Source organism: Microcebus murinus, chromosome 17 (genome assembly GCF_040939455.1).
Source record: "Microcebus murinus isolate Inina chromosome 17, M.murinus_Inina_mat1.0, whole genome shotgun sequence".
Classification (NCBI taxonomy): Eukaryota; Metazoa; Chordata; class Mammalia; order Primates; family Cheirogaleidae; genus Microcebus; species Microcebus murinus.
In genome coordinates this window covers 55,936,515-55,964,176 of record NC_134120.1, presented here as the reverse complement: position 1 = coordinate 55,964,176, position 27,662 = coordinate 55,936,515, and the positions used below count along the sequence as shown (strand labels likewise).

The 27,662-nt window shown below is 47.4% G+C and overlaps 2 protein-coding genes across 2 annotated transcripts in view; both read right to left on the bottom strand.

The window, feature by feature from the left end:
* NAPG (NSF attachment protein gamma) overlaps positions 1-17,632 on the bottom strand; it is a 60,009-nt gene extending 42,377 nt beyond the window's left edge. The window contains exon 1 of the mRNA XM_075993689.1: positions 17,628-17,632. The gene's annotated coding sequence lies outside the window, so the exon portion shown is untranslated. The remainder of the gene's footprint in view (positions 1-17,627) is intronic.
* Positions 16,849-27,662, bottom strand: part of APCDD1 (APC down-regulated 1) — a 33,740-nt gene continuing 22,926 nt past the window's right edge. The window contains exons 4-5 of the mRNA XM_012746274.2: positions 20,312-20,633; positions 16,849-18,883 (exon numbers count right to left, since the gene is read on the bottom strand). Coding sequence (XP_012601728.1) covers positions 18,435-18,883; positions 20,312-20,633 — 771 coding nt within the window. The 3' untranslated portion in view covers positions 16,849-18,434. The remainder of the gene's footprint in view (positions 18,884-20,311; positions 20,634-27,662) is intronic.

Here is a 27,662-nt window from a genome sequence, read left to right as displayed (position 1 = left end):
TTGGCTCCAAAACCCACTCTGTCCACTGCATGTCTAAGGAAGCACAAAGCAGAAAACGTGGAAGGGCCAAGTCACCCACGGAAAGCTGGAGGGCGTGGACGGCAACTCTGCCCAACCTGTTCAGCACAAACAGCAAAAGGAGAAAGCAGATTCCAGGACAATATCTATGACTTTCTGGCCTCCTTTCAAATTATTACAAGGGTCAGCTAAAGGTAAGAGACTTCGCATCGACTTCTTAAATTTACACATTGTCACAAGAACTTTGGGCTTCCAGAGTTCCTATCAGTTTCTAATTATTTTTATCACCACCATTCTCGCTAACATCCTGGTGTTTTTCAAGTGAATTGGAACTGAAAAGTTAACTTATTAGCTCTCTGTTGTCTGGAAAAATGACCAGAACAAAGTGCAAGCGAAAAACTGGGCACAGTGCAGCGGTGTTGGTGCCTGCATCATTGCCTAGGAGGAAGGTTGCTCCAGAAATAGAAAGTATTGTTATTTTTTAAACCAAGCTGATCATATGAATTCATATTCAATGCTTTATTATACTGAAAATTACACATGAGTTCTTCGGATCTTTGGCTCAATAAGCACTTTGATGTTTTATTTATTGATGCAAAAAGTACTTGCCTTTCAAGTTTGTTATCTCTCCTTTCAATGGAATTTTTCAAAGTATTAAGAAACTAGCTCCACAGTTGTGTCTACTCAGTTAGAAATTGGCACGAGATTCTGAAGTGTTACTGGTGCCCCTGGGTGTTTCCTGCCATTTAGTTTCAGGCTAATAAGGAAATGCAGAGGTTGGCTAGAATCTGCTATGAATGCTTTAGATAGACATTTGTGCTGGAACACACTCAAAGAAGGTTCTTGAGAGAATGCATATTATCGTACCAGGGACTTTGTTTTTTTGGCTATTGAAATGATTTGTATTTGGAAATCAGAACTATTTCTCATATTTGACCAAAACTTTCATGAAGTCTGAACTTCCATGTTTATGAAATCCAGCTGTGACATCATTAAGTCATTTACACTATAAAAAGTAGTAGTCGAAGAAATAGTATAAAATGTAATATATTTTGGGGAGAAATGGCTATTCAAGCCTCTTGCTCATTCTTTTCCACAGAGTTATTTGGTATTTTGGGGGGAGCTCATTTGTTTGTTTTTTGGGGTGTTTTCTCTATTGAGTTGGAGGGATTCCTTATATATTCTGGATATTAACCCCTTATCAGCTATATGGTTTGCTAATATTTTCTCCCATTCTGTTCATTTTTTTCTTTGCTGTGCAGAAGCTTTTTAGTTTGATGTAGTCCCACTTGTTTATTTTTGCTTTTGTTGCCTGTGCTTTTGATGTCACATCCATGAAACCATTGCCAAGACCAATGTCATGTAGCTTTCCCTTATGTTTGCTCCTATGACTTCTATAGTTTCAGGATGTAATTTCAAGTCTTCCATCCATAGTCAGTTCATTTTTGTATATGATGTGAGATATCCACATCTTTTTGCATATGGATATCCAGTTTTCTCAAAACTCTTTGTTGAGGAGATTATCCTTTCCCCATGTGTATTCTTGGTAGCCCTGTAGAATGAGTGGTTGGCTCAGATGTGTGGATTTATTTCTAGGCTCCCTATTCTGTTGCATTGGACTATATTTCTGTCTTTATGCCAGTACCACAGTGTTTTGATTACTGCAGCGTTGTTATATATTTTGAAATCAGAAAAAGAGATAGCTTTAGCTTTGTTCCTTTTCAAGATTGTTTTGGCTATTTGAGATCCTTTCTTATGAATTTTAGGTTTGTTTTTTTAATTTCTGTGAAAAATGTCATTGGGATTTTGATAGAAATTGCATGGAATCTGTAGATCAGTTTGGGTAGCATGGACATTTTAAAAATACTAAGCCTTTCTTTCTATAAATAAATAATGCCTAATGCCTTTCTATTTCATTGTGCCTTCTTTAATTTCTTTTGTTAATGTTTTGTAGTTTTCAGTGTGCAAGTCTTTCACCTCCTAAGTGAAATTTAGTCCTAGAATGAAAAGCCAACCTAGAGAAGGGGAGAAAATATTTGCAAATCAAATATCTGATAAAGGGTTAAATCCAAAATATACAAGGAACTCCTACAACTTAATAGTAAAAAAAAATCAAATAATTTAAAAATGGATAAAGGACTTGAATAAACATTTCTCCAACAAAGACATACAAATGGCCAACAGGAATAGAAAGGATGCTCAATATCACTAATCATCAGGGAAATGCAAATCAAAATCACGATAGGATATCACCTCACACCTGTTAGGATGGCCTTTATCAAAAACAAACCAAAACATGTGATAAGTGCTGGAGAGTCTGTGAAGAGATTAGAATCCGCATGCATCGCTAGTAGAAATGTAAAATGGTGCTATAAGAAAAATAGATGTCCCTCAAAAAACTAAAATAGAATCACCATATGATTTACCAATCCCCACTGCTGAGTATATGCCCAGAATAAAGGAAATCAATATATCAAACAGATATCTGCACTGTCATGTTTATGGCAGCACTATTTCACTATGGTGAAAGCTATGGAATCAACCTAAGTGTCCATCAGTGGATGAATATATAAAGAAAATGTGACATACAAGGAACATTATTTATTCTTATAAAAGAAGGAAACCCTGCAATATGTGCCTACAGGGATGGAAGACATCATGTTAAGTGAAATAAACCAGACACAGAAGAACAAATACTGTATTATTCCACTTACATGAGGTATCCAAAATAGCTGAATTCATAAAAACAGGAAGTAAATGCTGGTTCAAGAGGCTGGGGGAGGAGGGAAGTGGGGAGGTGCTGTCCAATGGGTATAACCTTTCAGTTATACAAGATGAGTAACTTCTAGAGACCTGCTATACAACATCATGCACTGATCAGAGGTGACCTAGAAGCACTAAGGTGATTTTCAGATGTTCTCTTTAATAAAATCAGACATTCTAGAAAGAGAGAAAATCAAACTCAAAAGTTCATCATATAAAAGGGAAATGAAGATTATTTCCAAAAGTATGTCCCAAAAATTTAGGAAAATCAAGAAGGGCTAGTGCAGTTTTCCAGGGCTAGCAACAGTGGGGAGCCCTTATCCCAGCCCTATGTATGTGTAATGACCAGACTATGGCCGGGCCGATACCACCACCTCGTGGATGGAAGCCATGCCGGACATGTGACTTAGGTACAAACATTGGGAAAAGTATGAAGAGTCCAAGTGAGTGATTGACAGGGTGTTGGTTACTTTATTAGCCACACACAAATGTGGCTTTGCCCGGAATGTGGGCCAGGGCAGCACCAACACGAGAGCAGTGTACTGGAACAATTCACTAAAGGGTACTGGTGGCCTGAAAGAGTGCAGACAGCAAAGTGTACACACTTCTGCTCCGAGGATCCCTCAATTCCACAGTATGTTTCTTTGACGAGTTTCAAGGGCATTAGATATCTCTCCAGCTTGACCTGAAATGTTCAAACATTTGTCACTTGAAATTGAAACAGCAAGTGTGTGCTTATGTGCACAGGAATCCACCCTGAAGGCACCTCGCTCACTAGCCTGGAGACCTTGGACAGGGAAAGATCTGGAAGGAGTCATTCTTGGACTGGCTGAGGAACTGAAGGTCACTCAAGCCTGAAGATGTATGGAAGTGGAAATCACACACTTGCTAGAGGGCACCCATTGTCCTGTCCCGATGATTTCTGGAAGGAAAGAGAATCCTAAGGCTTTCCTAAGCCAAGATTGGTGAGTCCCACTCTCAAACTTAAAAACAGAGACTGACACCCCGCTAATTAACACTTTCTCTCTCCCCTAGTCAGGACCTCGGCCACATGCTTTGTGAGCTTCCTTGTGCCACATGTTCTGTAGGGGTCAGTGATAAAGGCCTTAAAAATTAAAAGGTAGCTGGGCACAGTGGCTCACACCTATAATCCCAGCCCTTTGGGAGGCTGAGGAGGGAGGATCGCTTGAGGCCAGGAGTTCAAGATCAGCCTGGGTTACATAGTGAGACCCTGTTTCTACAAAATATTAAAAAATTAGCCAGTTGTGGTGGTGTATGCCAGGCATAAGCAGGAGGATTGCTTGAACCCAGGAGTTGGAGATTACAGTGAGTTATAATCATGCCACTGCACTCCAGCCTGGGCTACAGAGTAAGACCTTGTTTCTTAAAAAAATAAAAAAGTAAAAAGGTGTGTGTTTGTAGTGTAAGATACTGGGCTATAAAGACAATGGACACCTTCCAGCTTCTATTTACTGCCTGTTTGCTAACCGCAAGGCATTATGGGTACATTATGGGATACAGAGGAAAAAGACAAAGAACTCGGAAACTGGAGTCTCTCAGCTAGGACCCGGAACAGGTTAGAGCCTATCAGGGGCAGGATGAAGTAAGAATCACTGTGGGGGCAGATGCATGACCAGTGTGTAAACAACTGAGTTATAAAAGGGGACTAACACACAAAGGAGGGTCCCTACCCGGAGAAGAGGCCACTGCGCTGGCACTCTGGGGGCTCGGACCCTAACTTGAGCTAGACAATAAAACTCCTTTTGATAATTACAGCTTCAGTGACTCTGTCTCTCTGTCCTGCGGCCTTGTGAATCTCGAATATAACATTTGGGGGCTCTTCCAGGATTCCCGAGACCGCTGGATAAGACGCAGAGCCAGGGAAGGAGTGCATACATTGGAGCCCCGGACTAGTGGACTGGCATTAGGACCTAGGCAGACGCGTTGGTGGCTCGCTGGTGGAGGCCAGACGGAGACATCTGCTAACCTCCTTGGAATCCCCACGGCTGACCTTGGAGCTGGAGGCTGGGTCAGAAGGGGACCGGAATAGGTGGGTCATTTTGTTTTGTTTGTTGTTTATTCATCTGTTTAATCATTTTGTTACTTGTGCCTCATTTGTCTAGTCTTTTCACCTGTGCAATTGTGCGAGTGACTTTTGTCCTGTGTCTAGGATTTCCTCTTCTTTTCAGGAATGGGACAAACTCTGATGACACCGTTGTCTATCCTTGTGAGTCACTTTAAGGATGTGAGGGAGAGGGCACAAGATCTGTCCTTGGAGGTTAAAAAAAGAAAGCTTATCACTCTTTGTGAGGGGGAGTGGCCTAAGTTTGGGGTAAGATGGCCCAAGGAGGGCTCTTTTGATGCCTCCCTCATCGAAAAGGTAAAAGGGGTGGCGTTTGGCCACCATGGCCATCCCGATCAAATTCCTTACATTGTGGTCTGGCAGGGTTTTGTCCAGGACCCACTACCCTGGCTAAAGACCCTCCTGCCTGCCCCTAAGGAAAAGGCCAAGATTTTGGCTGTTAAAGGGGTGAAGATGGGCAAGATGCAGGACTCATGGCCCTCAAGGCTGCCCTTTGCTGGCACCTCCCCTGTGTTGCTGGACTCAAATCTGTACCCAGATTTAACAGAGTTGGAATGGAATGCGCCCCTGCCCTATAATTTCTCGGCGGTGGTGCTCGCCCCTGCCCCCTTGGTGGCGGCGGCAGAGTCCGCCCACTCGCTCCTCCCAGCGCCACTGGTGCACGTGGGCCTCCCCACAGAGCCCGAGTACTCACCCCTCCCAGCACCCCTCCCTGCAGTGCTCGTGCATGCGCCCCTCCTGGCAGTGCTCGACCCCACCTCCCTGGTGGCAGCAGCACCTGCAGTGCCTATAGCCACAATGGAACCACTGACGGGGGGATCAGCTTACGGAACTAGGCAGAGGACTGGACGGGCTCCAGATCCGGAGCCTGTGAGGGCGCTCCCCCTGAGAGCGGTGGGACCCCCTGGAGCAGATGGGGAACAGACATTCCAGTACTGGCCCTTCTCCACCAGTGACCTCTACAATTGGAAATCCCAAAATGCAAATTTTTCTGAAAATCCGAGGGATTTAATTAACCTTTTACATTCGGTCCTTTTTACACACCAGCCCACTTGGGAGGATTGCCAACAGTTGCTCAAGGTACTTTTTACAGCTGAAGAGAGAGAGAGAATCCAAGCGGAAGCACGGAAGCTGGTTCCAGGAGAGGACGGCAGACCTACCATTAAGCCCCGAGTCATCGACCAGACCTTTCCTCTTGAACAGCCGCACTGGGATCACAATGAGGCTGAAGGTAGGGCACGTCTCCCAGTATACCGCCAGACTCTGATGGCCGGTCTCCAAGCAGCGGCACGGAAGCTGACCAATTTGGCTAAGGTAGGAGATGTCCGTCAGGGGCCTGAAGAAAGTCCAGCAGCTTATGTAGAGAGAATTATGGAAGCCTTTTGGCAGTACGCTCTGATAGATCCCACCGTAGAAGAGAGTAAAGCAGCCGTCATGGTGGCCTTTGTAAATCAGGCAGCCCCAGACATTAGGCGAAAGGTGCAAAGGATAGATAGGCTGTGTGAGGAAACTCTACAGGACTTGCTAGAGGTGGCAGAAAAAGTATATAATAACAGGGAAATGCCTGAAGAGGAGTTAGAGAGACTAAGATTGGAAGATAGAAAGTTTCAAGTGGATGAGGCGCGCAGGGTGAACAAAGAAATGGCCAAGATCCTACTCGCAGCTATGGGAGGAGGTCAGCTAGGGGCAAGAGGCCGGGAGCGACCCTGGAGGGAGAGGCTAGGCAAAGATCACTGTGCCAATTGTAAGGAGCATGGGCACTGGGCTAGGAATTGCCCCCAAGAGAAAGGGGGAAGGTAGAGCTGAATCCTCTGAGAAGATTATGGTGGTGGGGCAAATAGAGGATGAATAGGGGGACAGGGTTCGGTTCCCCTCCCCGAGTCCAGGGTAACTTTACTAGTGGAGGGGAGCCCAGTCAATTTCCTGGTAGACACAGGGGCAGAACATTCGGTGATTACTGAGACCACGGGAAAACTGTCTAATAAGACTAGCTGGGTGCAGGGGGCAACTGGAACCAAGCCCTACCAATGGACCACACGGCGAAAGTTGGACTTAAGTTCGTGACAAGTGAGTCATGCCTTCATGGTCATTCCAGAGTGCCACACCTCATTATTAGGGAGAGACATACTCACAAAATTAAGAGCCTGTATTTACTTTGAAGAAGAAGGAATAATAACTGATGATAAAGGCAACCTTATTAGCAGCCCCCGGGTCACTCAAATCTTGACCTTGGCACAGGCGGATGAGTGTAGACTATACCAGCCTGTGAGGGGTCAGGAAAAGGACATAGAGCACTGGCTCCATGAATTTCCCAAAGCCTGGGCTGAAACGGGGGGTGCAGGGTGGGCAAAGCATCGGCCACCTCTATACATTGAGTTAAAACCAGGGGCTGAGCCAGCCCGAGTTAGACAGTACCCCATGCCCCAGGAGGCTAAAGTGGGAATAACGCCCCACATTCGAAGGCTCCCAGATGCCGGGATTCTCCGGAGGTGCCAGTCAGCCTGGAATACGCCTTTGTTGCCAGTGAAGAAACCGGGTGGAAAGGATTATCAGCCCGTGCAGGACCGCAGGGAGGTCAACACGCGTGTCCTAGACATCCACCCTACGGTTCCTAACCCCTACACCCTACTAAGCTCCCTTCCTCCAACTCGGATTTGGTACACTGTCCTAAATTTAAAGGGTGCCTTTTTTGGCCTAGCTGTGGCCCCGCACAGCCAAGAAATATTTGCCTTTGAGTGGCAGGACGAAGAGAGAGGGATCCAGGGGCAGCTGACTTGGACAAGACTGCCCCAGAGGTTTAAGAACTTGAACACCTTGTTCAACGAGGCCCTTCATGAAGACCTGGGTGAGGACCGTGCCAACCACCCAGAGGTGACCCTGCTGCAGTATGTAGATGACTTACTATTAGCTGCTCCGACCCTTCAGACCTGCCTGGAGAGCACCAAACACTTACTCAGAGTGCTAGGGGAAATGGGCTACAGGGCTAGTGCCAAGAAGGCCTAGATTTGCAAGGATGAAGTCACTTATTTAGGATATAAAATTAAGGGAGGCCAAAGGTGGCTAACAGAAGCAATGAAACAGACTGTGCTTGGAATACACACCACAACCTCATGTCGGAAAGTACGGGAATTCCTGGGGTCAGTTGGGATACTGCTGCCTCTGGATTCCGGGGTTCGCAGAGAAGGCTAGACCCTCGTATGAAGGGTGCGAGGCAGGGAAAATGTGGCAATGGACAGTGCAGATGGAGGGTGCCTTTCGAGCCTTGAGAACAGCTATGTTAGAGGTTCTGGCTCTGCCGCTCCCTGATCCCACAAAAGAGTTCCACCTGTTTGTAGACGAGAAGAAGGGAATAGCCAAGGGAGTGCTCACACAGGCACTAGGACGTTAGAGGCGCCCAGTGGCGTACCTGTCAAAAAAACTAGACCCGGTACCGGTGGGATGGCCGGCTTGCCTGCGAATCATCGCAGCTACTGCCTTACTGGTCAAAGACACCGATAAGCTCACCCTGGGTCAGCATTTGCAGATGACCATGCCTCACGCCATAGAGGGGATCCTGAAGCAGCCGCCAGGATGATGAATTACAAATGCGAGGCTGACTCACTGCCAGGGGCTTCTGTTGGACACTCCTCGCATTGAGTTCCGGACTCCTGCCATCATGAACCCGGCCACACTCCTGCCGGATCCCAAGCCGGAAACACCTGAACATAGTTGCCTCGAGATCTTGGCTGAGACCCAGATGGCCAGGAAAGATCTAAAAGACCACCCTCTTCCAAACAGCGACCTGACCTGGTTCACCGATGAGAGCAGCTTTGTTCCGGACGGACACAGGTATGCGGGGGCGGCTATAGTGAATGAGCGGGGCAATCTTATCTGGGCATCACGCCTCCCACAGGGGACATCAGCCCAGAAGGCGGAACTGGTGGCATTGATGGAAGCCCTCCGCAGGGCCCAAGGAAAGAGGCTGACGGTATACACCGCCAGTCGCTATGCCTTTGGGACAGTACACATACATGGGGCTCTCTATGAAGAGAGAGGTTTCATCATGGTGGAGGGCAGAGAAATCAAACATAAGCCTGAAATACTTCAGCTGCTAGAAGCCATTTTGTTGCCAAAAGCAGTGGCAGTAGTCCACATTCCGGGACACCAGAAGGGGGATTCTTTTGAAGCCCGGGGCAACCAGGCTGCAGACGCTGAGGCAAAAAGGGCTGCAGAGGAACCAGCACTAACAGAAGTTCTATATTTGAGCTTGCCACCTCCTGGGATGGGAAAAATGCCCCCCCAACCGGATTATTCCAGCACGAATATAACCTGGGCCAAAGAAAAACTGCAGGGGACACAGAGTAAGGACGGCTGGCTCCAAGATGGAGAGCATCGCCTAGTAGTCCCTGAAGCCTTGGGGAACCACCTGCTAGGACACTTGCACCAGACGACGCATCTGGGAAAAAGGAAGATGCTACAGTTGCTGGACACTGCACAAATCAGATTCAAATCACAAGGAGAGATAGCAGAAGACATTGTCCGGAACTGCCGTGTCTGCCAGGTTATGCAGCCAGGGAGGATCAGAGGGACCCATGCAGGTACCAGGGAGCGGGGAAGGCAACCAGGATTATTTTGGGAAATAGACTTTATAGAAGTAAGACCCGGAAAATATGGGTACAGGTATTTGTTGGTCATGGTAGACACCTTCTCAGGGTGGGTGGAAGCTTTTCCTACTAAAGGAGAGACTGCCTTAATAGTAGCAAAGAAAATATTGGAGGAAATAATTCCCAGGTACGGGCTGCCGGAGAGCATAGGATCTGACAATGGGCCAGCCTTCACAAGTCAGGTCAGTCAAGGGCTAGCCCGAGCACTGGGGGCAGATTGGAAGTTACATTGTGCATATATTCCCCAGAGCTCAGGGCAGGTAGAAAGAATGAACAGAACCCTAAAGGAGTCCTCAACTAAATTGGTCCTAGAGACTGGCAGGGACTGGGTGACCCTCCTTCCCTTCGCCCTGTTCTGAGCCCGGAACACCCCTTACCATTGGGCCTGACCCCCTTTGAGATTGTATATGGTACCCCTCCACCTGTAATCCCTAGGGTGAGCCCTGAGGCTCTCCCAGAACACCCTAAAGAGGTACTGCAGGCTGTACAAGCTCTGCAATGTGTTCACAGCCAAGTGTGGCCGGCCCTCCAGGCCATCTACCAGACAGCTGGGCCAAGGAGTGAGAGTATTAAACACTTGTATCACCATCACCAGCCAGGGGATTGGGTGTGGGTAAAACGGCATAACAGTAAAACCCTAGGACCCTTTCAAATTATTCTCGTTACCCCCACTGCTCTTAAGGTTGACGGAGTAGCAACCTGGATCCACGCGAGACCGGCTGGTGAGGATGAGCAGAAGCAACGGCAGGACGAGTGGAGGCGACGGCAGACCTCACACATCCACTAAAGACCAGGCTGACCCATGTGGCGTCTGCAGAGTAAATGAGACTATTGACTCAAATTCTGGTAGAACTGCTGATTGCCCTTCTAGGACTCAAACTGGGACTAGTTACCCCAAAGATTGGGACTAAGCTGCAAAGATGGGGTTTGGTATTGTTCTATGTTTCATATGCAAGCGCATTATGGATATCCTGCTCTTAGACCAAAGTTTTGCAGTTGTAATTAATAATGATAATAACCCACATTAATAATAATTAATTAATTATTAATAATTAATAAATAATAATAACCCACATCTGCCATATAAACTTACATGGAAAATAACGAACTTAGAAACCCATGAGGTATACAATAGCACCTCAAGGGCAGAGCCACTAAACACCTGGTGGCCAGATTTATATTTCAACTTAGAAAAAGTCAGTCCCCTAGAAAAGCCAGCACAGACAGTAGTGATATCCCCAGGAGTCCCCGCTGCTGCCCCAATCCCCAGTTCTTGGGTAACTGGACCATGGAGGGAAGACGTGGAACAGATCTCTATGAGCCAGAATGGGTTTTACGCCTGTCCGGGATTCCGGCCCCCTCAGGAAAACCGTCAGTGTGGGGATATTGGAGGTTATTATTGTGCCAAATGGTGGTGTGTGACCACAAATGACAGGGAGTGGAAATGGCAGGTACAATCTCTTTTCATTAAAATGTCCTATGTCCAACTTTGTACTAGAAACAGGTATGTCAGAGACTGTAACCTGATACGGGTAAAATTTACAAAAGAGGGAAAGAAAGATAAAAGGTGGAAGTCAGGGCTGTCCTGGGGAATATGCCTGTATCAAAGGCCATCTCTCTGCTCCATAATACAAATCAAACTTAGTGGCTCCCATTACAGGTGCTGTAGGGCCTAACCCAGAGGTACAGGTAAAAAGGAAAAAGCAGAACAGACCAACTCTGCAACCAACAGTCTCCTCTCCACAACTCGTCGGGGCAGAAACTGTAAGTCAGGTCATCCCCAGAGGTCAGAACACCCCTGAAGCAGAAGAAACCGAGTACTCCCTATGGAACATGCTGACAGCGGCATATGAGACTTTAAACCACACTGAACCAGCCCTCACCGAGGCGTGCTGGTTATGTTATGATATCAGATCTCCTTCTATGAAGCAGTGGGAGTAGCTACCCCCTTTAGCCAGTCAGGAGAAGAAATTCCCAAGTCTTGTAAATGGGACCACAAGAGACCAAGACTGACTCTTCCGACAGTCACCGGAAATGGAACCTGCATAGGAAAGGTGCCTGCTAGCCACTCGCAGTTTAGTGCCGAGGTTCACCCTACCATAGACCGGACCAGTGGAATAAAATGGCTGGTCCCAGCACTCAACGGGTGGTGGGTCTGTTCAAAGACAGGCCTAACCCCTGCCTAAGCCTATCAGTCTTCAATGAGTCTGAAGAATACTGCATTATGGTACTAGTGTTCCCAAAGGTCATCTATCATCAAGAAGACACCGTCTATGCTGCTTGTACCAGAGAAGGAAAGGACTCCAACTTAATTAAAAAAAAAAAAAAAAAGGAGCCTTTCATAGCAATAACCTTAGCTACTCTTTTTGGCCTGGGGGCAATAAGAGCAGGGACAGGCATCTCATCCTTGGCAGTGCAGCGTAGGGTGTTCAATAGCTTAAGGGCTGCCGTAGACGAAGACATAGCCAGAACTGAGGAGTCCATCTCCCATTTAGAAAAATCCCTAACTTCATTGTCCGAAGTAGTGCTGCAGAACCAGAGGGGGCTGGACTTAGTATTCCTCCACCAGGGGGGGCTATGTGTGGCCCTAGGAGAAGAGTGCTGCTTCTATGCAGACCATACTGGAGTAGTTAGAGAGTCCATGGCAAAGGTCAGGGAGGGACTTGCCCGATGAAAACCAGAGCGGGAGCAACAACAAGGATGGTTTGAGTCGTGGTTCAACAGTTCCCCGTGGTTAACTGCTATCTATCTTGTTGGGACCTATAATAGTGCTCATGCTCATCCTCACCTTTGGGCCATGTATTCTGAATAGGTTAGTCACTTTCATAAAGGAACAAATAAATACTGTGCAGTTAATGGTACTGCAGCAGCAATACCAAAGGGTGAATCTTAAAAAAAACAGCTTAAGAATAGAAGAGATACAAACCCTGAATACTAGCAAGAATGCTCATAAGAACCAAGAGAAAGGGGGAAATGTAAGATACTGGGCTATAAGGACAATAGACACCTTCCAGCTTCTGTTTACTGCCTGTTTGCTAACCGCAAGGCATTATGGGTACATTATGGGATGCAGAGGAAAAAGACAAAGAACTCGGAAACCGGAGTCTCTCAGCTAGGACCCGGAACAGGTTAGAGCCTATCAGGGGCAGGATGAAGTAAGAATCACTGTGGGGGCAGATGCAGGACCAGTGTGTAAACAACTGAGTTATAAAAGGGGACTAACACACAAAGGAGGGTCCCTGCCCGGAGAAGAGGCCACTGCGCTGGCACTCTGGGGGCTTGGACTCTAGCTCGAGCTAGACAGTAAAACTCCTTTTGGTAATTACAGCCTCGGTGACTGTCTCTCTGTCCTGCGGCCTTGTGAATCTCAAATATAACAGTAGGAAGTTAGGGCAAACATGCTGAAAATTGTAACTAGATGTTTTGATCATAATTCAAAACTGTAAAAGTACCATGCTAGGTTGTTGTGAAAATTAAACAATTTATGTAAAGAACCGAGCAGAATGCCATATATTCAGTGTCATTCAAGAAGTGACTGTTGTGGCTGTTGTTGAGAAAGCCAGGCTAAAATTCTGGGACAAGGAAAGAAGAGCTAGATACAAACTCTACTTCCTCCCCCTTTGCCTCAGGGAGCTCCACGTTTATCATCTATAGCATGAGATTAATAATACCTTCTTGGCTTACTCTAGAATTGGTTGAAGTTTCTAAGGAATTCCATGCCCTGTTCACTTGCCTTATTTTACCAAACATTTTAACAGCTGGTCAAATTTCTTGGGCAATGTAATCTGGAACATGTAGTGTAAAAGACTTGTTTTGAACATTGATAAATATATACACAACTGAAAAAAGATCTTTGCACTGAATTAAAGGTCTAAACTGGTGGTCAGATCCTAGTTGCTGCTCTTCCTATGTAAATGGCACAGAACTCTATAAAGAATATTATTGCTATAGGTCTTCGTATTTGTGGGGGCCTTTGTGCTCTCCATATGTTAGGAAGAGAATACATTCTAAAATCTGTGCAAAAGCCATGCAAAGGACTCTTAGGGCAAACCAACCCTGTGTTTTACTAAGGTGCCTTTTGCACTAGTCAGGTATAGCAAGGTGGCAAAGTTGATGGAGAGCTATTTTCTTGTTACAATTCTTTTTCATAAACTGCCTACCCTATTTTACCGTGCCAAGCTGCCAGCTTCCAATACAATGCAATATACTCTCATAGGCTTTAGAACTCATAACATACTGTAGGTTCTTTTAAGGGACTTTTTAAGGTACTCTACTTACGAGCTGTGAGTTAAGGATACTATGAATCTATTTTCTTTTACACAAGTAATGCTGGAACCTAGATCTAATACAGCTTCATTTACCAAATAAGATGGAAGCTAAAACTTCAACATGCAACAGATACCTCAATTTTTCAAACTCTGTAAACTGATCCCAGGGCAGATGTGTTACCCTGATCCTACCCTGAGAGAACCTGGGCTGTCTTATTTAGGAGACAGAAAGACATTCTAAATATGAGTTCTCTTAGTAGACTGTGGCCCTCACTTGTTTACTGTAATCTGGATTTTCTGAAGGTCAAAGTTATAATATTCTTTTGAGTTCTCTACCATTTACATAGGAAGAGAAGCAAATAGTATCTGACCACCAGTTTAGACCTTTATGTATTTTCAGTGCAAAGATCTTTTTGTTTTTCAGTTGTATATATATTTATCAATGTACAAATCAAGTAGGGTTTTTTTTGTACATTCCAGATTACATTGCCCAAGAAATTTGACCAGCTGTTAAAAATGTTTGTTAAAATAAGGCAAGTGAATAGGGCAGGGAATTCCTTAGAAACTTCAACCAATTCTAGAGTAAGACAAAGGTTGAAGCTTCTCAACCATCTTGCATATGTCACCTTATCAGCTGCAGAAAGAAGACCAGACCTCAAATGCCTAAAGTCCTTGCAGAATACAATTTTCAACTTCTTGGAGGATCCTCCTCTGCCTTTAATTTCTCTAGAAAGGAAGCAAATTAATGAAAAATAAATAGGCTGGAGCAGTTCCTCAGAGGCTGACGAAATTGCCAATTGCTCCTCGAGTCAGGAAGACGAACTAGTGTGATCATCAACACAGCTCCGAGGCCAAGGCTGCAAACTGCACAGCTCTCTGTGCCCACAAACCGTCTTGTGCTTCTGAATTCCAATGTCATGGCTACACGGGATTCATTAAATGAAGAAGGGGCGGAATTGTTCAGGGGGTTTCAGAGGGGTATGGAGGTGGCTATACAATAGATGTCTGAAACAGAACAGACTGAACCCATGGAAATCGTGACCTTGTTGGAATGGGGGCCATGAGTCAGATACTACACCCGTCTTTCAAGGGGAGCTGAGTAAAGGAGACAGGTGTGCATCCAGCCCCACACCTTTGGTGGCAAACCACATGGCCTCCGGTCTCCCCTGATTGGAGACCTTATTAAGTGCAATATGTCGATTTGATCACATCCCAGCTAACAGGGAAGTTGGAGGCCACATATCTCTGATTTGTTCAAGGTAGTGTTACTTCTGCCTATTGAAACACCAGGGAAATGGGATTATGATCAATGAGGGGCTGAATTTGATATTCAGAGAGAGATTACCCTGCAAGCCAGAAACACTCTTGGATCATTATGAGGAATTGAAGAATTTGATTTGTTTATTTAGGACATGTAATAATGATTTGCTTACTGGTAAGAAAAGAATGCTTATGCATTTTCACATAAATCTAGAAAATCAGTGGGAAACATTTATCCAAACTGTCTTTATTTGTTGATGCAGATGTATCCGTATGAAAGATGTTTGGAATCGTGAAAGCTCTGCTGTCTCAAGGAGGCCAGAGGTCTGCGTGGGTAGGCAAGGCATGTGTGAGTGGACCCGCTCTCTGTCTCCACCACCTGGAAGTAGCCTCGCCCCAGGCTCTGAGGCATTTTCCTGGGGGCAGTGTCCCGCAGGGCCTAACTAGGTGCTACTGCTGGCCTCTGCATCCCACTGCCACAATCCTAGTGTGTTTTATAGGGACTGCAGAGACCATTTTCAAACAAAACATTGTAGTGTTTGTGTGCACTATGCAAGCATCATTTTTGTTTTCAGGATATATTGAAAGAGTTGGCAGAGTAGAGAATGGCTCTTCCATTATCATCAAAGCTTTTCCTTCACCGAGAAAGCACAGAGCCTTACAATCCAGTTGCACTCACAGGTTCCTGTGAGGCCCTGCAGGGATGTGCCAGCTGCCAGCCTCCCCAACAGGCCTTGGTGTCGGCGAGGCTCAGTCACCCTCAGGGGCTGCCACAGGATCAGACCCCTGCTGGGGACCTCTAAGACGCCACCGCCTGGAGGTCACAGGCTACTGCTCTCGCACATGGTAGTGGACTCACCATGTCTGAGCAAACTGACCTTTTGTTGTGCACCACAGAGCTGGGAGTCCAGGAATTTCCCTTTTGAGATCAGGATCAACTTGGATTCTAGAGTGTGAAGTCTGATTATGCCCAGATTTTACTGTTGCCCAGAGGACAACTCTCTGAGCCTGACCCTCCTTGCCTGCCACCCCGTGGGCGAAGGGGCCCAGTCCCAGCAGGGCCTGGAGTCCAAGAGGGCCCTCTTTTATCACTCCCCACCCTGCCCCAGCCTGGCATATCCAAGTGGAACCACCTGCCTCTAACTTAGGGGGAGACTCACCAGCCCTGGACTGCATAGGATGGAGTTTTTTTAAGCTTGTCATGGAATATTGTAAGGTCAATCATACCTTCCTCAGAAAAAGCATCTTGGTCTTGAGTTAAAATTCCCGACTCTCAAACCAGCATGACTCTTAGAGACCGATGGATGTTTCTTCAAGGTGATGGCAAGTCACATAATATGAAGATCTTCCTGGGACCCAGGGACGTTAGTGTTAGACTCCTACTCGTGTTGGCATAGCCAGGATAAGATGCAAATGTACATGAGTGATACTGTGACGGGCATAAATCTAAGTGTGTCAAGACCTGTGAATACATTATATTGGTCCTTCTCTGTAATGATTCATCTTGCATCAGAAAGTGATACAGCCACATAAATTTCACATCGTCTCTAGCATATACGTACATGTATGTCCATTGTTACATGTTAGTACCTATACATTTGGGTACATGCGTGTGTGTGTTTGTGTGTGCGCGCGCGCGTGCAACATACTTTTCAAAACCACGCATAGTTGTCTTGGTGAGTGGCTGGGAACTGAGTTATGGTAAATCACTGAGGGATTCTCTAGCAGTGAATATGGTTTTTCACATGATGTTATTACATGCCATAAAGGTAATATTGGTGTTAATTAAATAGACCCATAGATAAAATGCCTCTTGTGAGAGCATTTTTGACATCTGTTTATTAACTTGGCAGACAAAATTTAAGTCAGTATTTTCATTTTAAATGCACCTCCCCAGTAAGCACCACAACTTAAAATACAATCTGAATATAAAGCACTTTGGTACTCCAAGCCATCCTTATAATCTAATACCACGCCGAATGCTACAGCACTTCACAATATTAATTCTTAAATACAAGATGACTCTTAACCTCAATCAGGGTTTGCATATTTGCTTTTAGCTCCATCTGGGCTTTTGGGTACTCGCCGTTTCCCTCCCTCCCCTTCAGCGATGACATTTGGTGTGTGATGGCACTGTCTGCAATACTCCAAACGGGTGGGTCTCTAACGTTTCTGTGAGAAGGAAGCAGACCTGAATAGGGTGACCCTGAAACTCACTGTGGGGACAGAGCCAAGTCATTGGCAGGAAGGACACTGAGGCAAGCCGGCACGTCCCGTGGTGAGATGGTCTTACACAAAGCCTCAGCTGCATGGCGCGCCAGGGCCGGTGGAGTAAGCACCATTGTGGACACCCCCCCCCCCGCCCCCGGCCGTCTGAGCAGCCAGCTGCTGTGTCTGCGCGCGTTCACCTTCTGTGTCTCTGTGCGTGCTCTGTCTTGAGGGCACGGTAGCAGGGATGCCAGAACGCAGCTCCCTCTGCCCACCCCCAACCAGACAGAGAGTGCAGGGCTGGGGCTCCCTGCGAAAGGGAACTGCAATGAATGGGCACTTTTGCTGTCATTCACGTGGCATTTCACACCTTGCAAGCAGCCACCCCATGTACCTGCTCCTGTGTGTCTGCAACAGGGTTGTTTTGCTGTTTTCCCCGTCACCCTGTCTGCGGAGAGGGTCAGGCATGCTTTCTGCTACCACCAGAAACCGGCATGCAACCAACATTTCTTCTTTCAATAAGGTAAAACAACTGTTGGAAAAATAGCTTAAATTACTTTGAAACTTTAATTACAAACACTTTCCCACTCGACCTTCCTGAAATGAAAGCTTTGATTCTCTCCTGTTTTGCACATAGGTTGTGAAGGTGGTTCAGCCGTGTGTGTTCATATGTACATATCTACACCACGTCATTTCTTTGTTAATAAAAGGTGTCTGGATCCCAATCCTAGATCAACTCTGCATCAAATTCCAGCATATACAACTCAGAGAGAAAAGCAGTTTCAGAGGAGGACAGGATGCAACCACAGTAAAATGGCAGGAAAAGTTGTAGCTTGGTATTTGTTTCTTCTAAGTTCAACTCAGAAATACAATAAAGAGGAAAAAAATAAGAGGCCCTTGCTCTCAGCCCTGCTTCCAAACACGCTAGCCCGAAACTCTCTGCTGTCTTAAAGTGCAATTACTGCTACGAAGTTGCTCAGGCCAGGGATCAGGCTGGACGGAGTTCAAAGCAGAAACTTCAAACACTCGCTGTTCATGACTCAGGGGCAGGGAGGGAGGGAGAGGAGAAAGAGAACGACAGTTCTCGGGCATTCAAGTGCATCAAAAGAATAAATGTCCTTTCTTTTGGTAAAGAAAATCTGTAAGTTGTAAGGAATCCTGGCTTGAAAAAATATAACTTTCTAAAAACTTCTATCTGAGGATGTGCCAACACGGTACAGTCAACAGGCAGGCGAGCCCGGCGAGCAGCAGGGCCCGGGGAGCGCGCGCGGGCGCCCCGCCGTACAGGCGGCTGCCGCTGTCTTCTGAGAGGTCATCAGCTCTGGGCGAGGAGGAGGCGCACTGGACCAGGGGCATCTGGTAGGACGTGGCTCTCTTCTCTGGCCTGTCGGGGCTGGAGCCGTCGCTGGGCCTCTGGCCGTTGAACAGCAGATAGCGCCCCCGGGCGTCCTGCTCCATCTTGAAGATCTCGTATTCCGTGTGAGGCAGTTTGATTCCCAGGGCCACGCAGCCGTTGGTGTGCGTCACGTCCTGCTGGACGCCCACCTGCCAGGAGCCCTCGGCCCCACACTCATTCCCGTTGAAGACGTTGAGGAGCGAGGCTGTGGCCGCATCCATGGGGGTGACCTTCATGTGATTCACTGCAGGGGAGAGAGGAGAGCGGCATGACTGAGGGGCTGGCATGGGGACAGACACCCACCCGGCAAACACAGGCCACGCTCCCTTCTCCACAAGGCTTTCTATTCAAAAGGCAGGCCCACCTACGACCCACACACCCGACCACAGCGGCCTTCGGAGCATTCTCTGGTGGGAGGAGTCCCGCACGTGGCGGAGCACGGCGGTCACCCCAAACACACACCGGTGTGGCCAGAACGTGCACTGCCTGGGGTAAACGCCAAGCCCAGACCCCAGGTGGCCGCGCTTCTGAGTGTGGAATGAAACTACAGAACCGAGTGCTCCCAAGGAGTTGTATTTGGTGACACCAACTCTTTAAGATTGAAAAAAAATTCAGTAGAGGCTGGAATATTGTTTTTATGAAAAGGTTTTGAGGTTTCTAAAAGTGTTAGTGTCATACACCTATCCTAGTTAACACTGTCACACTAACACAGGCCCATACAATTGGGCATCTAAAATAAGTTAGGATGCAAGCAAGAAAAGAAAAATATGAGTAAACCAATTAAATAAAAATCCCGGGATTTGTAGAGAATTGCTTTGGAAGGCCTTGCCAGGGGACACAGTGCGTGTACAACACGAAGGGCTCTGGGGTGGCATCAGATAAAGTGTCTTCTCTTATTGATCTGTCACAGGGCCCGTGTTCCTGGAGCAAAGCTTCCTTCCTGAAAGGACGGCCGAGATGCGCTAGGACTCGCCTGGTCACAGACACACCCTGTGGCAATTGGGCTGAATCATGGAATGCCATCCTGGAGGCGTCACCAGGGCTGAGGCCATCCTTTCTTTATATGGCGTGACAGGGCTGATGCCGTGTTACTAATACAAAGATGCTCAGACTTAAGGAAAAAAGCACTTCTAAAAACAGCAACCAAAAGACTTCCTTTGCTGACAGCTGGTGGGCAGCCGGGTCCTTCTCTCCCAAAGATGCTCCCACCTTCAAGTGTGTCACCACCTTAAGTGCAGGGCAAGCTCGGGTTGGAAACAACCCCAAGCACTGGAGCTTTCACTAACACCTCAAGAAGGCACATGGCACGCGGGCAGTGTGCTGTTATCGGAGGGGCAGCTCAGCAGGCGCCACAGCTGTCTGCAAGAAGAAACCCACAGACTTGAGATTTCACTCGCAGTAGCGACCTCCTTGGGCCACCCCCAACAACTGCTCGCGTGCAGGCAGTGGCTCCGCCAGCGCCTGGCCTGCAGGCCGAGGCTGTCCAAGCCCGCCCGGTACTGGCAGGGAGGAACTCAGGGGCATGTGGACTGCCTCGAGGCAGAAATGGCTCCCCAGTGCCTTCCCCAGCACCTCAAGCAGAAAAGAAGTCCCTTCCCTCAGGCTCTGCCCCCACAAGAGTGTCACAGAGCTGCGCCCTGGCCACTGCTGGGATTGGCGGTGGAAGTCCTACCTTTGAACACGAACTCCGTGCCTCCCATGACCCTGGAGGAGAGCACGCCACGGCTGTAGCGGCCTCGGGCGTAGATGGTGAAGGTGGGGTGCTTGCACACAGGGTCTGAGTAGTGGTAGTAGTGCCCCTCCCAGGTGTTGTTGTTGTCGTGGAAGATGAAGTGGCGGGTGAGGAAGAGGACTTCGGGGCGCACCTCGCAGCGCTGGCTCACCCACTCGCCGTGCAGGCCGATGGTCAGGTCAGCCTTCGGGGGCAGGATGGGCGGGTGGTGCTCGTCCGACCGGTAGATGATGCGGCAGGCTATGCAGGCGTGGTCGTGGTGCTGCGCCAAGACACACACACTCAGGGATCCCTGTCTTTCTCGAGAGCAGTGTGCACGTGCTTGCTTCCCTGCAAGTGGGTCTCACCGGGCTGGGACTGAGCAAGGCGCCCGGGCCACTGTCACTTATAACCTGAACACCAGGAGGCAGCTGGAGCCCTGCTCTGGGGCATAGAGAGGAGCACGTGCGTACACAAGTGCACACCTGGGTCTGCCTGACGGTACCGACCTGCCTAAACAGTTCAGCTGTGATATGAACTCCATTAGAATGCTATTACGTTTTCAGACTGCATGTGCCAGACACTTGATTTCAATGAGAATGGCAACACTTCACACCCCTCAGGATGGCTACTATCCAAAAACCAAAAAATAACAAGTTGGTGAGGATGTGGAGAAATTGGAATCTTTGCACACTGCTGGTGAAAATGTAAAATGGTCCATCTGCTATGGAAGACAGTATGGTGGTTCCTCAAAAAATTACACATAGAGCTACCATATGATATAGCAATTCCACTTCTAGATATACCATATACCCAAAGAACTGAAAGCAGTGACTCCAACACATATTTGCATACCCATGTCCATAGCATCATTTTTCACAGTAGCCAAAAGGCAGAAGCAGCTCAAGTGTCCACAGATGGATGAATAGGTCACTAAATTGTGGTCTATCCATGCAATGGAATATGAGTCAGCCTTAGAAAGGGAGGAAATTCTGACACATTCTACAACACGGATGAACCCTGAGACTAAGTGAAATTAGCCAGACACAAAAGGACAACACTGTATGATCCCACTTACATGAGGTTCGTGGAGTGATCAAATTCACAGAGAACAAAGTAGACAGGCAGCTGCAGAGGCTGGGGGAGGTGGAAAGGGCCATTGGTGTTTCATGGATGCAGAGGATCAGTTTGGGAAAATGAAAAGTTCTGGAGATGAATGGTGATGAATGCACAACAGTGTGAATGTATTTAATGCCACACAACTTAAAAGTGGTTAAAACAATAAAATTTTATGTTATGTGTATTTTTACCACAATTAAATATTTTTTAATTAAAAAAATTACAGGGATGGGCCTGGTAGCTCACATCCGTAATCCCAGCACTCTGGGAGGCTGAGGCCAGAGGATTGTTTGAGGCCAGGAGTTTGAGACCAGCCTGAGCAAGAGACCCTCCCCCAGCCCTGTTCTCTATAAAAAATAGAAAAACTAGCCTGGTGTGGTGGCATGCACCTATAGTTCCAGCTACTGAGGAGGCTGCAGCAGGAGGATCACTTGTTGCCCAGGAGTTTGAGGCTGCAGTGAGGTATGATGTTGCCACTGCAGTCTAGCCTGGGCGACAAAGCGAGACTGTCTCAAAAAATAAAATTAAAATAAAATAAAATAAAAAAAAAATAATATATATATATATATATATATATATATATATATATAACAAAGGACAAAAAGGCCAGCACTCTCATGGCTGTGGATGAAAGGGAGCTGTCTAGTAAAGGCAGGGTCCTTTCAAAGGAGGGTTTGCAGGAGGGGGCCCACAGGAAGGTGGGAACCGGGGCCCCTGCTGTGAGGCAAGCTCACCTGCACACCTGCCACCCATTTGTGTGTGCCGCCTCCAGGTTTGCAAGGTTTCTGGGCTCTTCATTGGCTTTCCTGCTTTCCTAGCCTTAAGCAGTGTAACTAACGCACACGAGCTGCAGCTCTGTCTTCCAGGACAGCCTCCCTTGCCAAGCGTGTGTTGTCACACCGACAGGCTGGGGGTGAGGGCAGTGCAGGTCAGTGGCACAGAAAGGCCCCACGAGGGAGTGAGCATTCCGGCGAGCCCACTGCCTCGCTGTCTGACTGAGGTCACAGGACATCTCCAAGCCTGGGCTGCCGCACCCTGCATATGGGGTCACCTCTCTGCTCTTCTCCTCCCGCTTGGGGGGTTCCAAGCCCACTGGGCTAGCAGAACACTGGCCCCAGCAGCACGTGCCGATCTGATCAGGCGGTGGGGGGGGTAGTGGAGTGTAGCTCAGTGTACAAGGGGTGCTCGGCCACCCCAGCCCCACCCCCATATCCAGGTGCAGCCTGCTCGGTGGCTGGGGCCCAAGGGCAGCCACTGTCTGAGGAGGCAGGCCCTTGTTCTCCAGCGTTTCTTTCCTAAGCTCAGAGATCTCAAGCATGAAGGTCTTTGGGTTTACAGCCCTCACTGAATGTGATTTTGTCGTGGCTGCTACTGGGCTGAACACTCGGCCTTCGTGGGTGGGGGTCTGGGAGGAGGAGCTGGGGGCTTTCCAGCTGCCCTCTCGCCGTTCTCCTCCTCTGAGAGCTACCTTGCGCTGCTGCTGTGTTCATCAGATGAGTATAAAGTTGCAATTCATAAAAGGGAATGTTTCCTCTGCTAACATGGTTTGTGGCTTCCAGACAATGGGACCAAACGGCCACAGCCGTGAGATAAAGGCCAAGTCCTTGGCATCCCAGGTTTGGGGTGCATTTGTTAGCCTGTGGTTCCCCACAGAGAGCTCTGGGGCACACAAAGAAACTGCCCTGCAGCCTGGGCCCGCAGCGAGCTGGCCTCTGCAAGCCACAGGAGTGGAGAGGGGAGAGCGTCCATACCAGGCTGGGCCTGCGCTTAACTTCAGCACAGAAAGAGATGGCTCCGGCCAGGTCCTGAGGGCCATGGGCCAGCTCCAAGCCACTTCACAGCTGGTGACCTTGGGCAAGTTATTCATTTCTCTCCATTTCAACTTCCTCATTTATACAATGGCAATATTATACTTACTTGTATAACTGCTGCAAGAAATGCAAGGTGGTTCCCACTAGGGACACCCACTTGGTATAGCAACTAAACAGATGGCCTGTCTACCACAGATGTGCCACTGTCTTCTGAATGCACATAGTGTGAATAAAATACAGATTCAATTAAAAGAAAGCATCACTGATTCAGTAGCTTTGCCATTATGTTTCCTTAGTAAACTGCTATGGAGCATAGGTTCTAAATTTTTCACCCTGAAAGGAGGTTCTGGTATTCACAATCCAGGATAGAAAGTTAACATGATGTAACATGCCCAGCCCAGGGCTCCTCCACACAGCAAGCAAAACCCCAAGTGCTAGGACCACTATCACTGAAATTGTGCCTGTGTCCTGACTAGGGACATCGCCATACACACTGTGACTGACGCCATCCCGGAACCCGGATTCAAATCACCTGGATTCAAATCGCTGGGGCTTCAGAGATGGCCGTGGTGTTCTCTGCCACTGCCCGTTAACAAAGGCATGGAGGCTTTGCAGGGTCGCCTGGCGCAGTGCCACGGTCAGCACCACCTACGGGGGAGCCCAACACATTGTGGGGGCAGAGAGGGCCGCTAGGAGCACTCGGTCAGTCAGGGCAGGGAACTCGGAGCCAGACCATCTCCAAACTGCCCCCTGGGGCTACGTGCTGCTCCCATTTGGAGCTCATCGCTGCAGTGTTGGGCTGCTTCAGTGACATTCTGCTATTCTGCCTGCTGGCAAGCAGGTCCCCAAAGCCTGAGGGGCAGCTCCATTGCTTACACCAACCCCAACCTCCACAGCCCCCTTCATGCCATTCCCCATAACTGGGTTTGCTATCTGTAATTTGGGAATTTAAAAACATCAATTGGCCATTTCTGCCCATTCTGAGGTGAGAGTCTCAATTCCTGAAAAGTTTGTTTCCTCAAATGCCAGTATCGATTCAGGAAAGGCTCAGAAAGCTTATTAGATGGAGGCTGGGAGGAAGGGAAATAAGTTCCAGCTACGGATGCCACTGGATGCCACGAAGGGTCAACTGCTCTGTCTCAGGCAAGGCAGAGATGCAAGGGGAGGGCAGGTGGGCACGGCTCTCACCCAGCTGTTCAGAGCAGGGCCACGCCAGGCTTTCTCTAAGAACAATGGGGCTGGGGTCCCGTGCTCCGCAAGGAGGAGCTGGCAGGACTTGGTCACTTCAGGTGAAAGATAGGCCTGAGCCGAAGCAGAGAAAGCAGGCCAGGCAGTTTAGGGGGAAGAGGCTTGTTTTCCATCAGTGGGGCCAGTTAGAATTTAGGGTGGGTGCAGGGAGTGGGAAGAACCTAGCTCTTAGGTATTGGTCTTGCCAAATTCCTACACTAGTCACTTTTGTTTTGTTGTGGTAAAAAACACATACCATAGAATTTGCCATATTAACCGTTTTTAAGCGTACACACAGCTCAGTGGCATTAAGTGTGTTCCCACTGCTGTGCAGCCACCCCACCATCACCTACACAACCTTTTCATCTTCCTCAACTGAAACTCTGCCCCCATTAAAGACTATATCCCATTCCTTTCCCACCAGCCCTGGGTAACCACCATCCTGCTTCCTGTCTCTGGATGTGAATATTCCAGGAACCTCACTTGAATAGACTCATACACCATTTGTCCTTTTGTGACTGGGTTATTTCACTTAGTGTAAGTTCCTCAAGCTTCATCCTAGTTGTGGCATGTGTCAGCATTTCCTTCCTTTTAAAGGTAAAATAATATTCCATTGCATGTATATATCATATTTCGTTTACTCATTTACCTGTCAATAGACACTCAGGTTGCTTCCACCTTTGGCTATTGTAGACAATGCTGCTATGACCAGGGGTGTATACATATCTATTCGAGTCCCTGCTTTTAATTCCTTTGGGTCTATACCCAGAAATGGAACAGCTGTAACATATAATAATCGGATATTTAATTTTTTTGAGGAACCACCATACCATTTTTTGCAGTGGCTGCACCATTTCACATTTCTATCAGCAGTGCACAAGGGTTCCGATTTCTCCACATCCTTACCAATACTTGATATTTTCTGGTTTTGTTTTTTATGTTGTTGTTGTTTTTGTAATAGTCATCCTCCTAATGGGTGGCTTGGTATCCCACTGTAGTTTTGATTTACATTTCCCTAATGATTATTGATGCCGAACATCTTTTTATATGCTTATTGGCTATTTGAAAATCTTCTTCAGAGAAATGTTTGTTTAAGCCCTTCGCCTGTTTTTAAATCTTTTTGCTCTTGTTGAGTTGACTAGCTACTTTTTGAAACAACTCTTTAGCTGTCATGAAAGCTAAACCAAAGATGTCATAAACAAGGGAAGTACTTTGGCTTCTTTGTGGATTCTGTCAACAAGGGAACAGTTTTAGCCATGGCACAAGGAGACACCTCTGTTTTGTAGACAGGTTTAAGGAAAATCACTCGTACTCCTAATTCTCACAATATTTGTCTTGAATCAAAAGTACAGGTACCACTACAAGGAAGCAGAAATTCAAGCCTCTATTTTGTACTGTCTCTAACACTTCTCTTTTCTAAGATGCTTTTCTTAAGTAGTATCCTTCCAAGATGAATAAATGGAAAGAGAATTACACGTAGAGTTTTTAAATGTGAAGAGCGATGTGTGCTATGCAGAATCACTTGCTTTATTGAATTTCCTTCTCTCTCTTTAGATCCCTGTTCTACATGCGGTTCTCACTTGGGAAGTGTCCTTCTCCCGCCTCACCAACCTGCTGCCCTTCCCCCCAGTCTTAGCAAGAGCAATGTAAAGTCAGAGTTCTGTGCACAGATTTGCAGGTCAAAGCAAGGGGACCAGAAATTGTTTCCTTGTTGCAATTCTTCACACTCACTATAAAAAGCTTGAATTCAGAAGGGGGAGGGGAGAAAAAAGATTCCTATACAATTAATCTCAGAAAAGAAAAAAATAATCAAGCTTATACTAAAAATGAAAAATAAACCTTAGACTTTATAAGTGAGCTGTTCTCAGCAAAAAGTGAGGTTGTGACTACTTTGCTCTCTGATTCCTGCCCGACTCCCTGGGAACTTGGACGTTTGAGTCTTGGGGGGAGGGGCTCGAGTCCATCATCTCCCTGAACCTTACCACCCCCAAAGAGACCATGGGTACACTTTGCAGATGAGGCAGCCAAGTCCAAGGGGAAGAAAATAACTTGGCTCAGTTGACTTTACAAACCCAAAGTAGAATGAGGACTCTAATTTGGTCTCAGGACTAGCTGGGTGCCACCTCCTGGGCCTGGACTGCCCCTCTTTGCCGGGGTCCTACAAAGAACAGACAGTCCCCATCCAGGACTCCAGCCCCAGGGCAAGGTCTTCTCTGGGTGCTGACTGATGGGGATTCTCCCGCTTTACCCTGTTCCTGCCAGTATTTATTTCTGGAGAGTCGGTTCGTCAACATTTGCTATAGTATCCGCTTGTTTTCACTGTCTTCCCAGAATGGAAGGAATTACTTGATATGATCATGTTGTGAACAAAGCAACTAAGGAAGCAGGCTGGATAAAACACGAAGTCTTCAAAAGCAGTATTCCTTAGGCTAAAAGTTTTGTTCAAGGAGGAGGAGAAATGGGAACAGATGATGGAAGCTTCTCTTTGTTCCCTGAGACAAAAAACACATGAATGTTTCTCAGGAAGAAACTGCTGTGGCTAATGGCTCATGTTAAAAGCTTTCTTTACAAGTACGATTTTCCATGTGTTTGATTAAATTTCTGCTGTAGATAATCCTGCAGGTACATCCTTCCGCGTCTTCACGGCATTGGAAGTTCTTTGAGGCCAAGACCGGGTGCCCTTTCCCATGACATCCAGGAGAGAGCGGCACATGCAGTGGATATCATGAGGGCTCCAGGCTCACAGGCTGGCGGAGAGAAAGCTGTCACCGCACACTGGACGAGACGGAGAGAGTAGCCAGTAGTCATCACACTTGACAAGTGTTCATGTACCGCGTGCGAGGTACCTCAGGGTGCTTTTCTGATCTGGGATTCTTGGAGCTTATGAACTCAAGCTCACTTTGATCACTTAAAAGGATCTCAGTGATTCCACTTTCAGAACAATTAGGGTGAACAGGTGTGGCCACCCACATTATGTCACTTTAACTGTAGCTTTGAGTAAAGGCTTCCCATGCTGGCTGGCCGACTGGCTAACCTGCTTGAATGGACTGAATGTTTGTGTCCCCTCAAAATTCATATGTTGAAGTCCTAACTCCAAATGTGAGGGAATTAGGAGGTGGCCTTTGGGAGGTGACTCAGTCATGAGGGTGGAGCCC